Raw genomic sequence first — 13,842 nt, forward strand, 5'->3', positions numbered from 1 at the left:
CTTGCGCAGGAGCCATTCTTCCTGAAAATAAGCGGCAGAACGGCTCCTGCGCAAGAGGGTATTTTTGCGCAAGAAGGAGCAGTGTAGACAGCTCCTCCTTGCGCAAAAGCCACTTCTGCAAAAATGGCGGATCGTTAGGTATGCAAATGAGGCGCGGTGATGTATTGTATATCTTCTTGTGCAACAATGCGCAGTGTAGATGTAGCCATGGTGTAATGTAGAGAATAAAAAAGCAGACAGGGAAGGCTAGGATTCCCAACCGGAAGAGGAAATGGAGATACACTAGAACATAATGGATCATTTCAGGCAGCAAACTTAAAAGTAGCAGATTAGGGATGTGAACGACTGGTTGACTATCTGATAAGCAAATGCACATGCAAATGCTTATCGGATAGTCGACAGGCTAGTCAAATAGTCACTCCGCTCCTTGCCCCCCCCCCCCCGCTGCCTCCATCAGAAGGAGGCAACAGAGACTTCAGGCTCCATGCGATGCTGCCACTTTGAAACATTGCATGCAGCCCAGGGCCAGCTGGGGAGTCCCCAACCTGAATGCGTCATTTCATAGCGGCAGCACTGTGTGGAGCCCAGAGTCAGCAGGGGAGTCCCCAGCTAATCCTGGGCTCCACATGGTGCTGCTGCTATGAAATGCTGCAAGGAACCTGACGCGAGGCTCCTTGCAGCATTTCAAAGCAGCAGCACCACATGGAACCCAGGGTCAGTGGGGGAATCCTCAGCTGACTCCAGGCTCCATGTAGTGCTGGCGCTTTGAAATGCTGCATTCAGCCTGACACTGGGCTCCCTCCGGCATTTCAAAGTGGCAGCGTAGCATGGAGCCCAAGGTCAGCGGGGGACTCCCCAGGTGACCCTAAGCTATACATGGCGCTGCTGCTTTGAAACGCTGTGCTCCCCACAGTGCTTTTGCCTGTGAAGTGTAGCAACATTCCCAGGGCTGCTGCTACACTTCAAAGGCGGAGGCGCCCTATTGACTAATCGAATAGTCGATGAAAATTTTGCAGTCCTAACGCTCCACAATATATTGTGTGGCATCATGGGCCATATCCTACCCCTTACGATTCCATGCTGCGGACTGCAAGTAAAACCACAACTTAACATGTCAACATAGGTCCAGTATATGTGTTGTACTAGGGATGGAATTTCTGTCCATTTCAGTGCACAAATGTTTGCTGTCTTTCCGATTCTAAAAGTTCAGTTCCAAATTTATATTGCAGTGCTTGCTGGTTTTTTGCACATTGCTTTTCTGCACTCTTTTTGCTACTCAGTTTTCTTATTTTTAAATGATTTCTGATTAGTTCGCAATACATTTCAGAATGCATATCAGTATTCAAAGCACACAGTACTTGTAAATGTACAGCACCACAGAATTCAAGAGATTCTGGAAAATACCCCATGGTGGTATTTAAAAATGTACAAGAAGCACCCGATAATTCATAGCTTCAGTAAAACATAATGTGTGTAAATATGCAGAAAGCACTACACATTTCCCAACAGCACCCAAAGCTTCAGGTCCACAGAACATTCCAGTACAGAGTGCTACTATTGCTGACTATTAAAGTGCTTTTTAAAGCCTCACTCAACTAAGGATGTTAAGGAGTGGGTATTTGGCTAGTTTGTATTGACTGCACAATTAGTCAACGAGGGAAGGCGTTCTGCAGAGCCACAGCAGGGGTTGCTCCTGGAGCCAGCATGAGCTGAGACTGAGCAGTCCCGGCTCCTGCCTGCCCTGGGACTTCTGTGTCTTTTCCTTTTAAATGTAGTAAGAGCCAGGTGCCTCTTACCACATTGAAAAGGCAGAGCTGTAGCATAGTAGGTACAGGACCCAGCGCAAGTTGGGACTGAGTGGGACTGAGCCTAGTGAGTCTTACTACATTTAAAAATGCAGAGCCGCAGTGACCTTGGACTGGCACGAGCCAGGACTTGCTTTGTCCTAGCTCATACCAGGTCCAGCAGCCCCTGTTGTAGAGTATAGTGTCCAATTCTGTGTGCCACAACTTCAGAAAAGATGTGGACAAACTGGGGTAGTTCCAGAGAAGAGCAACAAAAATGATTAAAGGTCTAGAAAACATGACCTATGAGGCAAGATGAAAGAGTTGGAAAAACTTAAAAAACAACAAATAGTCTGGTAGAACTTTAAAGACTAACAAAATATGTAAGGTATCATGAGCTTTTGTGGGCATAACCCACTTCTTCAGATAACCGGAGCGTTGGATGTCCAGAACCAAAATAAATGAGGGAAGAAGGGGGCAGGTGGACAACAGAAAGTGGCAGAGGGTAGATAAGTATCAAAGAAAAAGCTGAGAATGTATATAACTGGAAAAACTGGAAAACAACATATAGTCTATTAGCACCTAAAAACTAGATAGTTATCTGCTACCCAAGATACACAAACCTGGAAATCCCAGATGACCCATCATCTCAAGCATTGGCACACTCACAACAGGATTATCTAGCTATATACACTCCCTCCTCAGACCCTATGCTACCAGCACTCTGAGCTACTTCTGTGATACTACTGACTTCCTGAGGAAACTTAAAAACATCAGTAAACTTCCTGAAAATACCATCCTGACCACTATGGATGTAGAAGCCCTTTACACCAACATTCCACATGAAGATGGATTACAGGCCATCAGGAACTCCATCCCTGATGACAGCACTGCACATTCCTTCTTCCCCCGCCTTTTCACTCATTTATTTTGGTTCTGGACATCTAACACTCTGGTCATCAGAAGAAGTGGCCTGTGCCTACGAACGCTCATGATACCATCTACATATTTTGTTAGTCTTTAAAGTGCTACCAGACTATTTGTTGTTTTTTAAGATTTTCCTGTTACAGACTAATTCGACTACTACTCTGAAGCTTTTGAAAGAATTGGGTTTGTTTAATTTGGAAAAGAGAAAAGTCAGAGGGAACATGATAGCAGTTTTCAAATAGCCAACAGGGTGTTACAAGTAGGAGGGAGAAAAATTGTTCTTGACCTCTGATGATAGTTCAAGAAGCAATGGGCTTAAATTGCAGCAAGGGAGGTTTAGATTGGATATTAAGAAAAACTTCCTAACTGTTAGGGTGGTTAAGCACCGCAATAAATGGTCTAGAAAGGTTGTGAAATCTCTGTAATTGGAGATTTTAAAGAGCAGATTAGACAAGCATCTGTCAGGATGGTCTAGATTGGGCAGGCAAGACTCAGCCCGTGGGTCCAATACAGACTAGGTTTATCAGGTAGTTGAGTTCACTACTTGCATTCCCTTTACCTCCACTGCCTCTCTATCAGCGGCAGAGGGCTCTGCATTTAAAATGTAGTAGGAGCCGGGTGGGCGGGCAACCCGGCTTAGTCCCGGCATGTGCAAGTCCGGGACCAAACCCTGCTTCTGCTCTATAATTTAAAATGCAGTAGGGGCCAGAGGGCGGGCTACCTGCTTCTTACTACCGTTTAAATTGCAGAGCCACAGTGGGATTTGGTCCCACACCCAACGTGAGCTAGGACTGAGCTGGGCTGTCTATTGACTAATCGAGTAGTCAATAAAAACTCTGTTGACTACTTGATTAGTTAAATACCTCCTCTTAACATCCCTATCCTCATTCATATTATTTTCTCCTAATAAGCAGTTTTCCTTATGTTCTTCTTTGAGGATGTCCCCACGGGTGCTCCACTGTGGGTGCTGGGCTTGCCCCGGCACCGCAGAACAGAGATTATTCTGGAAGCAGTAGTCGGCCGGATCGTGCATGAACCGCAGTGACTCGCGGCGTTCGCGCTGTATTCTCTGACATGCGGTCCAGCCTCCCACCAGTTCCTCTTGACCGCCTCAGGCTGCAGATGGATGGAACTGCGCTCTTCACATAGCAACCTTGTTGTGAGACTATCTGCTCTGCAGTTATACTTGTATATATACCCTTACCTTCTTCCTTACCGCGTTCATTCCCCTTCATTAATCTAAAAAAAAAAAAGTTGTTTAGTTATAATCCTTATAGTAGGCTTTCTTTGTACCCCATCCTTCTTCTATAGTCCAGTGTATATAGTTTAACTATTTCTAGACGTTAAAAAAATACTACTAATAATAGTAATAATAGCAATAAGAGGAAAAGTGCGAGCAGAAAGAACTTCACAAGCAGAGCAAACTAAAACCGCCCACAAAAGGCACTCAGTATGCCGTCATCACCAGGCTTTAAAAAATGCAACAGCCGGCCTCGGACAGCCACTCCTCCTGCATAAGGTGCTTAGGGGAGTCCCATGTCCCCCAAAAGTGCCCCCATTGCACCAAACTCATGGTAAGGTCAAGGAGGGACAGAGAAATGCATCTGCACATGCTTCTTTTCGACAAGGCTTTGCAACCGCAGCACCCTCCCTCTGCTGCTGATGAACAGCCCCCAAAGCATAGGGCTTCATCCCCCCATAGCAGCCTCACCTAAGAAATCGAGACTCTCTCCTACGAGGTCTCTACCTGCCGCCTCTCACAGCAGCGTCAGCCATGGGCACAAGCCCAGCACATCTGGCACAGCGAAACCGCACCCTTAGCTGTCAGTGGTGCTGAAATCAAAAAGAACTGGAGAGCCGGCACCGTCCACGGCACCGAGGGTTGCATTGGTTCTGCCTGCACCCAAGCCGCCGGCACCGATGATTGAGACGGCGCCAAGAGCTTTGTTGGCACTGGTAACGTTGGCACCGATAGCTGTTGTGGCACCATACCACATGGCACTGGGGCAAACACCGTCTAAGAATACAGCACCGATAATGAAGGTTCCGGAGCCAACGGCACCTGGAAAGACGACACCGGGGAGCACGGCACGGTACTCGTCCACAGCCTGTACCGCAAGTCCAACCCCCATGACACCACCAAGTCGAAGCCGTTCTCGCCCCCTTGTTTTCTCGCTGTCACCGTCCCCTTCCCCTCCCACACTGCGTTCTCCATCCTACTGCGGTAGCTGTCGCAGATCTTCAGATTCACCAAGCAGATTGCTGTCTCCATTCCTGGCCTCATATCCTTCCCATGAAAGATGCCATCACAGACATCACTCCATCTTTCCTGCTTCCTCCAGAGCATCTTACAACTGCTCTCATTCTCCTCACTCTCTCCGCATCCATCATTGGCAGCGCATACTCATACTATCAAGGAAGACGTTCACCGTTGGATAGATTGTACCGCTGGGACGACGATTACTCCCGCGATTCTTGTAGCAGATACTCCTACCATTACAGATCTCATTTCCTCACGTGATCAATTATGGTTCTTCCAGGCATTCACCAACTCCCGCTCCCCTGACTCCTACGGGGCAAACTACATTGCCGCCTCAGCTTCCATCGGAACCAGAACAGACACATCTCAATGACCAGCCACTGGAAGTCTCTCCAGCAGACTCCTCTCCACCAGACAAAGCAGTCATCCCGGATGAAGTTCTCTCCATCAGACGACCTTCGTTAGTTCCAAGAGCTTTTTAAATGAGTAGCTATCACGCAGGAGATACCGTTGGAGGAAGTTAAGGACAAACAACATTGGCTGTTCAAAACATTGACTGCAGCATAGGTTGAAGCTATTCCTCTAGACGAAGCAATCCTAGAGATTGCCAAAGAAATATGGCACACGCCGGCATCCGCCCTCCCAACTAACAAAAACGCTGACAGGAAATACTTCGTTCCGCCAAAAGGGATGGAATTCCTCTTCACCCACCCCCAGCCCAGCTCTCTGGTGGTGGATGCGGCCCAACAGAGGTTTAAGGCCCCACAATTTAAACACCTGGGCTCTGATAGAGAGATGAAGAGGTTGGATCTTCTGGGCAGAAAAGCCTACACATTGGCAACATTAATGCTCAGAATTGCCAATTACACAGCACATCTCTCCAACCATATCTTCGATACATTCTCACGTTTAACTCCGTTGATGGACCATTTGCCAGACTCTAAAAAGCCCCTTTTGAAATCAGTGGTTCAGGAGGGCTACACGTCAACTAGAACGTCTCTCCAAATAGCTATGTGTGGCGGACATGGTGGCTCATTCTACAGCCACCACAGTGGTTATGTGGAGAGCGTCCTACCTCCAAGCAATTCCTAAGGAGTTACAAAGCAAGGTCGAGGATTTACCCTTTGACAGGGACAAGTTATTCGCCGAAAAGACTGACACTGTCCTGCACTCCTCAAAGGACTCCGTACAACTCTGCGAATGTTGGGGATGTATACCCCCCCCCCCCATTTAGAAGACGTCAGTACACACCATACCAACGGAGGTACGATTATCCATACTTTCAACACCAGTGGCAACAACAGCAGCAGCAAAGGAGCTTCGACAATCAATGCTCATACCAGAGGCCTCAACGACGACGCCACGGGAATATCCGAACCCAGATCGCATCTAACAACAAGCAACAAGTTTGATGCCTTGGTCGGGGGCACGCAAACAGTTCCGAACAGCATCAAAGACCAGTTTACCCAAATTTCCATCATCGCCTGAAGCCCTTTTTCCACCGATGGGCTGAAATTACAACAGACAGATGGGTAATGGAAATTGTTCAAACAGGCTACGCCATTCCTTTCACTTCCATCCCTCCTACCAACCGTCCAACTCCGTCCCTTTTCAGGGACCCCTCTCACGAGGCCCTTCTACACTTAGAAGTCAACCACCTACTCTCTCTAGGGGCAATAGAACTGGTCCTGAATGAATTCAAGGGCAAAGGATTTTACTCCCACTATTTCCTCACTCAGAAAAAGTCAGGAGTCTGGCGACCAATATTAGACTGCTCCCTTTTGCCTTGTGAAACGAGGTTTACAGGAGCGGTCGACAAAGGCTTCCCTTGTTGACCGATCCGCGTCTTGACTCGCGCGCTTTGCTGACAATCAGCTGAGCCGGCACAACACAGCGGCCATTTTTATTTTAATGAAGCTGGGGATATTTAAATCCCTGCTTCATTGACTATGTCGAGTAGCCTATTTTACATGCCTCTGTCGGCAGAGGCATGGAGTCTAGACATACCCTAATAGACTAATTCAGCTATCCCCTGAAGCTCATGACTTTGATAATTATTCCAGACAAACGGAGTTGAAGGAGCATTTACTCGACAAGAAGAGACCAGTTTTGAAATCAGTAGTGCAGGAGGAATACACGACGTCTCACACAGCTCTGCAAATGGCCTTATATGTTTCAGACACTGCAGCAAGATCTACCACAACCTCTATCATTCTGAGTGTCCTGGCTTCAATCTGTAGGTGTATCTAAGGAGCTTCAAGGAAAGGTTGAGGACCTCCCCTTTGATAGGGAGAAATTATTCACTGCAAGAACGGATTAGGTTCTTCATACAGGTAAGGACTCTTGACCCCCACTTCGAACTCTAGGAATGTACACCCTACCATATTGACGCTGGAAGTACATGCCTTAGCAATGACACCGAGATTTTGCATGCTTAAGAATCAGAGGCCCTTTGATCAATCCCAATCTAGATCACAAGTACAGAGGAAGTGACAGCAAAACTGTTACTCCTCTACTTCCCACTCCAGCAAGCAGCAGGTTTGAAATATTGGTCATGGGCCTGCACAATCTCTCCCATATCCATCTTCAAGAACATCTCGCTGTCTTTCACCATCATCTGTGCTCATTCTAGCATCGTTGTGTTGCCATCAAAGCAGACCATTGGGTCTTGGAAATAGTGACATCTGGCTACTCCATCCCATTCACTTCTCTTCCCCCACCCTCTCCTCCTTCCCTGTCCCTCTTCAGGGACCCCTCTCACAAAGAACTTCTAAAGCACGAGGTTCATTGATTCTTTGCCATAGGAGCAATAGAGAGTGACTGATCAGTTAAAAGGCAACGGGTTCTACTCCAACTATTTCTTTATGGAGAAGTGCATGGGAGGGTGGAGACCCATTCTAGATTTACAGAACCTCAACAAACATCTATGAAAGCAGTGGTTCAAGATAGTTCACGTCTATATTTCCTTCACGTCTATATTTCCAGTGTTAGATAAGGAAGATTGTTTTGCAGCCCTCGAACTGCAAGATGCCTATTTTCATGTAATGATCCACCTATCCCACAGATGGTTCCTGTGTTTTACTTTAGCATTGGAACATTTCCAGTACCGAGTATTACCGTTCGGCCTCTCCTCGGCCCCCAGGGTATTTTCCAAGATTCTGGCAGTAGTGTCCGCCTTCCTACGTCAACAAGGTGTCATAATTTTCCCTTGTCTTGACAACAACCTCATAAAAAGGGCATCTTGGGAGGATACTCTCCATATAATATATACCATAAGAAGCCTATTCTGATCCCTACATCTCTTTACCAACAACCAAAAGTCCACTTTTCAGCCGACAGTCTCTAGGATTCTCTCATGGCTCGTGCCTATCTGCAAACTCAGAGATTCCAGACAATACAAGATCTCATCAAAATACTTACCACCAGTCCTTCAGTAACAGTTCTCACATGCTTACAGCTGATGGGCAATATTGCCACCACTACGTATGTGATTCAACATGCCTGTTTACACCTTCGCTGCCTCCAGCATTGGCTGACCTCTGTCAACTTCCCCTCGAAATATCAAGTCCACAAGTACGTCTTCCTTCCCCCCATTGCCCTAACCTTTTTCAAGTGGTAGACCACCCCAGTCAATCTATTAGCAGGTGTGCCTTTTCAGTGTGATCAACTGTCAGCAAAGATCACAACCGACATGTCCATGGCCAATTGGGAAGCACATTTATAAAGTCTTTTTACTCAGGGTCGATTGTCCGATCATGAAACAATTTTACACATAAATCTCCTGGAGCTTCGGTCAGTCTCCAATGCTTGCAAACACTTTTGAGCACGTATCGCCAATCACACGGTCAGAATATTGATAGACAACATAATGACAAGGTATTACATCAACTGTCACGGTGGTGCCTGATCCCGTTCATTGTGCACGGAAGCAGTGTGCGTCTGGAATTGATGCATAACCAACAACATAACATTGACTGCTTCATACCTGCCCGGAATCAACAAAACGGCGGCAGACACTTTGAACAGACATTTCTCCATAGACCATGATCGCCGAGTTCTCAGACCCACATTTAAAAAACGGGTGTTTCCTCAAATTGACCTGTTCACCTCCTACAACAACACCATATATCCATCTTCTTGTTCCAGAGTGGGTTTGGGATGGGAATCCCTAGGTGACGCTTTCCTGATATTTGGAAAGCCCACTTCCACTATACCTTCTCTCCAATCCCGCTCATCCCCAGAGTCCTCCAGAAGATCAGGAGGGACCACGCTCGAGTAATTCTGATAGCCCCCACCTACCCCAGGAAGACGTGGTTTCCCTATCTCTCTCAAATGTCTCTTCAATCCTCCTATCTCCTCCCATACTGTCCAGATCTACTGACCCAGGACAGGCAGACCATACTGCATACCCATCCTCAGGCCCTACATTTAACAGCTTGGCTCCTTGCTGGTTTCAGGGTGCTGCTCTGACAGAGTGAAATGAGTCTTCCTGCACAGTAGGTGCACTACCATCCGCCCTGTTTACCTCCGCAAGTGGACGAGATTCTCCACATGGTGCGAACAAAGACATTCTGACCCATACACAGCCCCACTTCACATAATCCTGGACTACATCCTCGATCTGAAACAATCTAATTTTACCTCCCTTCTCTTCAGATTCACCTTGCTGCTATCACCATATTTCACCCCCTGGTGGAGGGACATTTTGTATTTGCCCACCCTATTACTAGGTGTTTTCTAAAGGTCCTCCAGAACTTTATTCCATCACACAGACCTCTATCACCTTAATGGAACCTGGAGTTGGTATTGGATACATTAACTCGATCTTCATTTTAGCCTTTGGTGACCTGCCTGTTGTCTCTCATGACCACCAAGGTAATTTTTCTGCTAACAGTAACGTCTACCTGCAGGCTTACTGACCTCGCAGCCTTTACAGCAGTACCTCCTTATATGGTCATCCCTTTTACCAAAGCTGTCCTCGGACTTTCATATTAATGAGCGAGTTATTCCACAGACTTTTTTCCAAAGCCGCACTCATCTGCACGAGAGCATTTCCTACATACTTTGGATGTTTGGAGGGCTCTTGCGTTCTACATTGACCGTAGTAGGGCCTTGCACTCTTCTCAACAATTATTTGTGTCGGGCTGGAGCAATGCAAAGACAGGGCACTTTTTTTGCAATGCATATCCAGCATCATTGTCTCCTGTATACAATGTATACTCCTGTATACATTGTCTCCTGTATACAATGCTACGCTTTATGTGACAAGATACTTCCTACCCTGCCTAGGTCGCATTCCACTATGGCAGTTTCCATCTTCACAGCCTTCCTATAAGGGTTTCACTTTGGGACATTTGCCATACTGGAAGATGGTCATCAGGCCATACTTTTATGAACCATTACACTATTCTCCAGCATCTTTCCAATGATGTTTCAGTAGCTGATGCAGTGCTATCCATTGTCAACAACGGGTGACTCCAAATCCCGCCATCCTTATCATAACTGATAACTACTATGAAGTCACCTACAGTGGAGCACCCATGAGGACATCACTCGGAGAAGGAAGGGAAGTTATTTACCTTGTGCTGTAATGACAGTTCTTCAAGATGTGTGTCCCTGTAGGAGCTCCACTACTCATTCTCCTCCCCTCTGTCTTCAGAGGTGTTCTCCTTGTTTGCTCTTTTTCAGATACTTGGGCATACACAAGGAACTGAAGGGGCGTCGGGTTGCGTGTGAAGCACGAGGCGCAAATGGTACGAGGCACCTCATGTGCATGACCGGCCCAACTGGCTACTGTTGCAGAAAACTCCTATCTGTGGTGCTGGGGCGATCTAACACAAACAGGCTACGTCTACACTGGCACCTTTTTCCAGAAATGCTTAAAACGGAACAGTTTTCCGTTATAAGTATTTCCGGAAAAAGAGTGTCTACATTGGCAGGATGCTTTTCCGGAAAAGCCCTTTTTCCGGAAAAGTGTCCGTGGTCAATGTAGACGCGCTTTTCCGGAAAAAAGCCCCGATCGTCATTTTTGCGATCGGGGCTTTTTTGCCGAAAAGACTACTGTGCTGTCTACACTGGCCCTTTTCCAGAACAGTTTTCCGGAAAAAGGACTTTTGCCCGAGCGGGAGCAGCATAGTTTTTCCGGAAAAGCAGCTGATTTCTTGCAGTAGATCGTCAGTGCTTTTCTGGAAATTCAAGGGGCCAGTGTAGACAGCTCGCAGCTTATTCCGGAAAAGCGGCTGCTTTTCCGGAATAAGTGGCCCAGTGTAGACACAGCCACAGTGAAATATCCCCGGGAACACACATCTCAAAGAACTGTTGTTACTACACAAGGTGAGTAATTTCTCTTTATGCCTGTGGGCAGAGGAAAATATTCTGAAAAGTTAAGCTCTTTATTTAAAGACACACACCCACAATTGATCAATTCAGTCTGTAGTTTAAGAGTAATCTTAGATTATTAGTTGGAACTAAGAGCTCATATAACTACCTCTAAATAATGCTGTCTGCTATCTCCAGTGGCAAGGAGATTTTGACCTATACTGTTGGCCAATGATCTGGCCTCATACATGCCTTTGTAACCTCTCTTCTAGATTAAAGCAATGCTGTATACCTGGACATGAAGTTTTCTGTGCTTAGAATGATTCTCCTTAGTGAAATAGACTTATCACAAAACACATCAAATCTGTCCTTGACTCACTATGCTGGCTTCCTATGAAATGCCAAGTCAAGTTCAAGATCTTGGTCTTTTCTTATCAAGATGCTTAATGGCTTGGGCCAAGGGTATCTAAAATATTGCCTAAAACTCCAAGATAGACATGATGGTCAACAACTTTGCTCCTCTGGCACAATCTTTCTACAATAAGGGAAAAACGTATCTGTGCAAGACACAGATGTTGCTCAGGCTGTTTTGAGACTGTATAATTAACTCTCACAGGAATTAAGAACCATCACAAGCTTCAGCACTTTCTCAACTATGTGCATTTTGTACTTCTTTGACCTTGACTTCTTTCATATAAATACATACTGTTTGTATGAATGAGGATGTGTGTATGTGTGTGTGTGTAATATAATTTAAAACACCCTACTAAAAACATTTGCATGCATACAGATTTCTTCCCGAAGAACAGGATGTGAGAGAGAACAAAGAACATGAGATTAAGGATGTTAAGGACTAAGGCGACTATCCGATAAGCAATTGCTTATCAGATAGTCAGTCAATTAGTCGATTTCCCTCTGCCTCCACCTTCCCCCCGTTGCCTCTATCAGATAGAAGCAGCAAAGGAGGGTGAGGAAGAAGGGGTACTTTAAAGCAGCAGTGCTGCACAGCTGAGCTAGGGCCCCTTATCCTACCTTCCTAATGCGGGAGCCAGGTGTATCCCCAGGCTCCACAATGCTGCCTCTTTGAAACACCAAGGCGGGGACTCTTGTGCATTTCAAAGCAGACACGCCCATGTGCAGTCCGGAGTCAGTGGGACTTTCCGGTGGCCCCAGGCTGCACGCGGAGTTCCTCATTCCTCCTTTGAAATGTACAAGAACCCTAGCGGGGCTCTTGTACATTTCAAAGGAGGAATGCAGAAGTGCCTATCGAGGAGTGTCATTATGTAGACAATTGAAGATTTAAAATATTAATATAGTTGATTTCACAGGTATCTCAGATTGCAAAACGGCTTGTGTGCACTACTGATTTCGGATGCAAATTACATGGATGGTGGTCCTTCTGAGGAATCTTCGGAAGGGGAGTATAATGATGAGAATGAGATTGAAACTGCTGAAGATGACGACTCAGGAACCGAGATGGAAGAGGACAAGAAGAAGTACGAGGAAGATGAGAATGATGGAGATGATGAGGAAGAACCCACTAATTCTGATGATATGGAAATGGAAGAACTAGCAGGAAAGGAAGAAGCAAAGAATTTAAATGGTACAGAGAAGCTGGTATGTGCCAACACTACAGAATGAAAGCTTGTTGAGCAGAAAACTACTATTGTGGTCCTAAGCTCTTAAATATTGTGATCTGACAAATAGGCTAGTCCTTGAATGTCCTATCCATCTAGTTACTTATGCGGCCTCAATTTCTGGTATCAGAATATCTACCTCTCTTTGTTTACGATCGAGCCTATATTGCCATTACTTATGTACTCAACTATTATTTGCAGCAGAGTGAAACATCCTCACCTATTTCATTCTTCTTCTCTTTGTTTTGGGTATAAAGTAGCTCTGTGAGATCTTAGAACTGGTGTGTTCTTGCCTTCTAGATACAGTAAAACTCCAGTGGTCCGGCATCCAATGGTCCGGCACTCTTGATGGTCCGGCACCATCTGGAACCCAGAAGTGCTCTGGGCAGCCAGACAATTGGAGCTGTTCTGCCCCCGGCTTCCCCGATTCAGCTGCTACTGAAACTGACCAGTGGCTGACTCTGGAAAGCCCGGGGCAGAGCACCCCAGCTGCTCTGCTCCGGGCTTCCCGGAGTCAGCCACTGGTCAGTTTCAACAGTGGCTGACTTGGGGAAGTCTAGGGCAGAGCAGCTGGGGTGCTGCCGGGTTGGTCTCGCAGTGCCGAGGGGAGCATCCCCCCCCACTCCACCCCAGACTCCTCATAGCCCCCCCTTCCGATAGTCCGGCATATCTGATAATCCGGCACCCCCTGGGTCCTAAAGGTGCTGGATTATTGGAAGTTTACTATAATAATAACTACAGCTTTTTTTTATAAGTGACTCCTCAGTGTCTGTTGTGTTTGCAGTCTGCAGCTGCCCTTTGTATTGCTATTGGGAGTTTCTGTGACCCTGAGGATCTCCCTGGGTTGGCACACTTTCTGGAGCACAGTATGTATCAGCTTATAATTCATTCTTTCTAAAGTGGAAAATGTAATGAC

The 13,842-nt window shown here is 46.4% G+C and overlaps 1 protein-coding gene across 9 annotated transcripts in view; it reads left to right on the forward strand.

Annotated features, from left to right (window-relative positions):
• Positions 1-13,842, forward strand: part of LOC102458989 (nardilysin-like) — a 151,222-nt gene that overhangs the window by 8,773 nt on the left and 128,607 nt on the right. For 8 of the 9 annotated variants that reach the window (XR_012905856.1, XR_012905857.1, XR_012905860.1 and 5 more), the window contains exons 2-3: positions 12,618-12,906; positions 13,711-13,792. Coding sequence is in view for 4 of the 9 variants with exons in the window: in XM_075935997.1 (XP_075792112.1) it covers positions 12,618-12,906; positions 13,711-13,792 (371 nt within the window). In the remaining 5 variants the exon portion in view is untranslated. The remainder of the gene's footprint in view (positions 1-12,617; positions 12,907-13,710; positions 13,793-13,842) is intronic. The other variant, XM_075936000.1, reaches the window with a different exon arrangement.

This window comes from Pelodiscus sinensis, chromosome 9, assembly GCF_049634645.1.
Source record: "Pelodiscus sinensis isolate JC-2024 chromosome 9, ASM4963464v1, whole genome shotgun sequence".
Taxonomy (NCBI): domain Eukaryota; kingdom Metazoa; phylum Chordata; order Testudines; family Trionychidae; genus Pelodiscus; species Pelodiscus sinensis.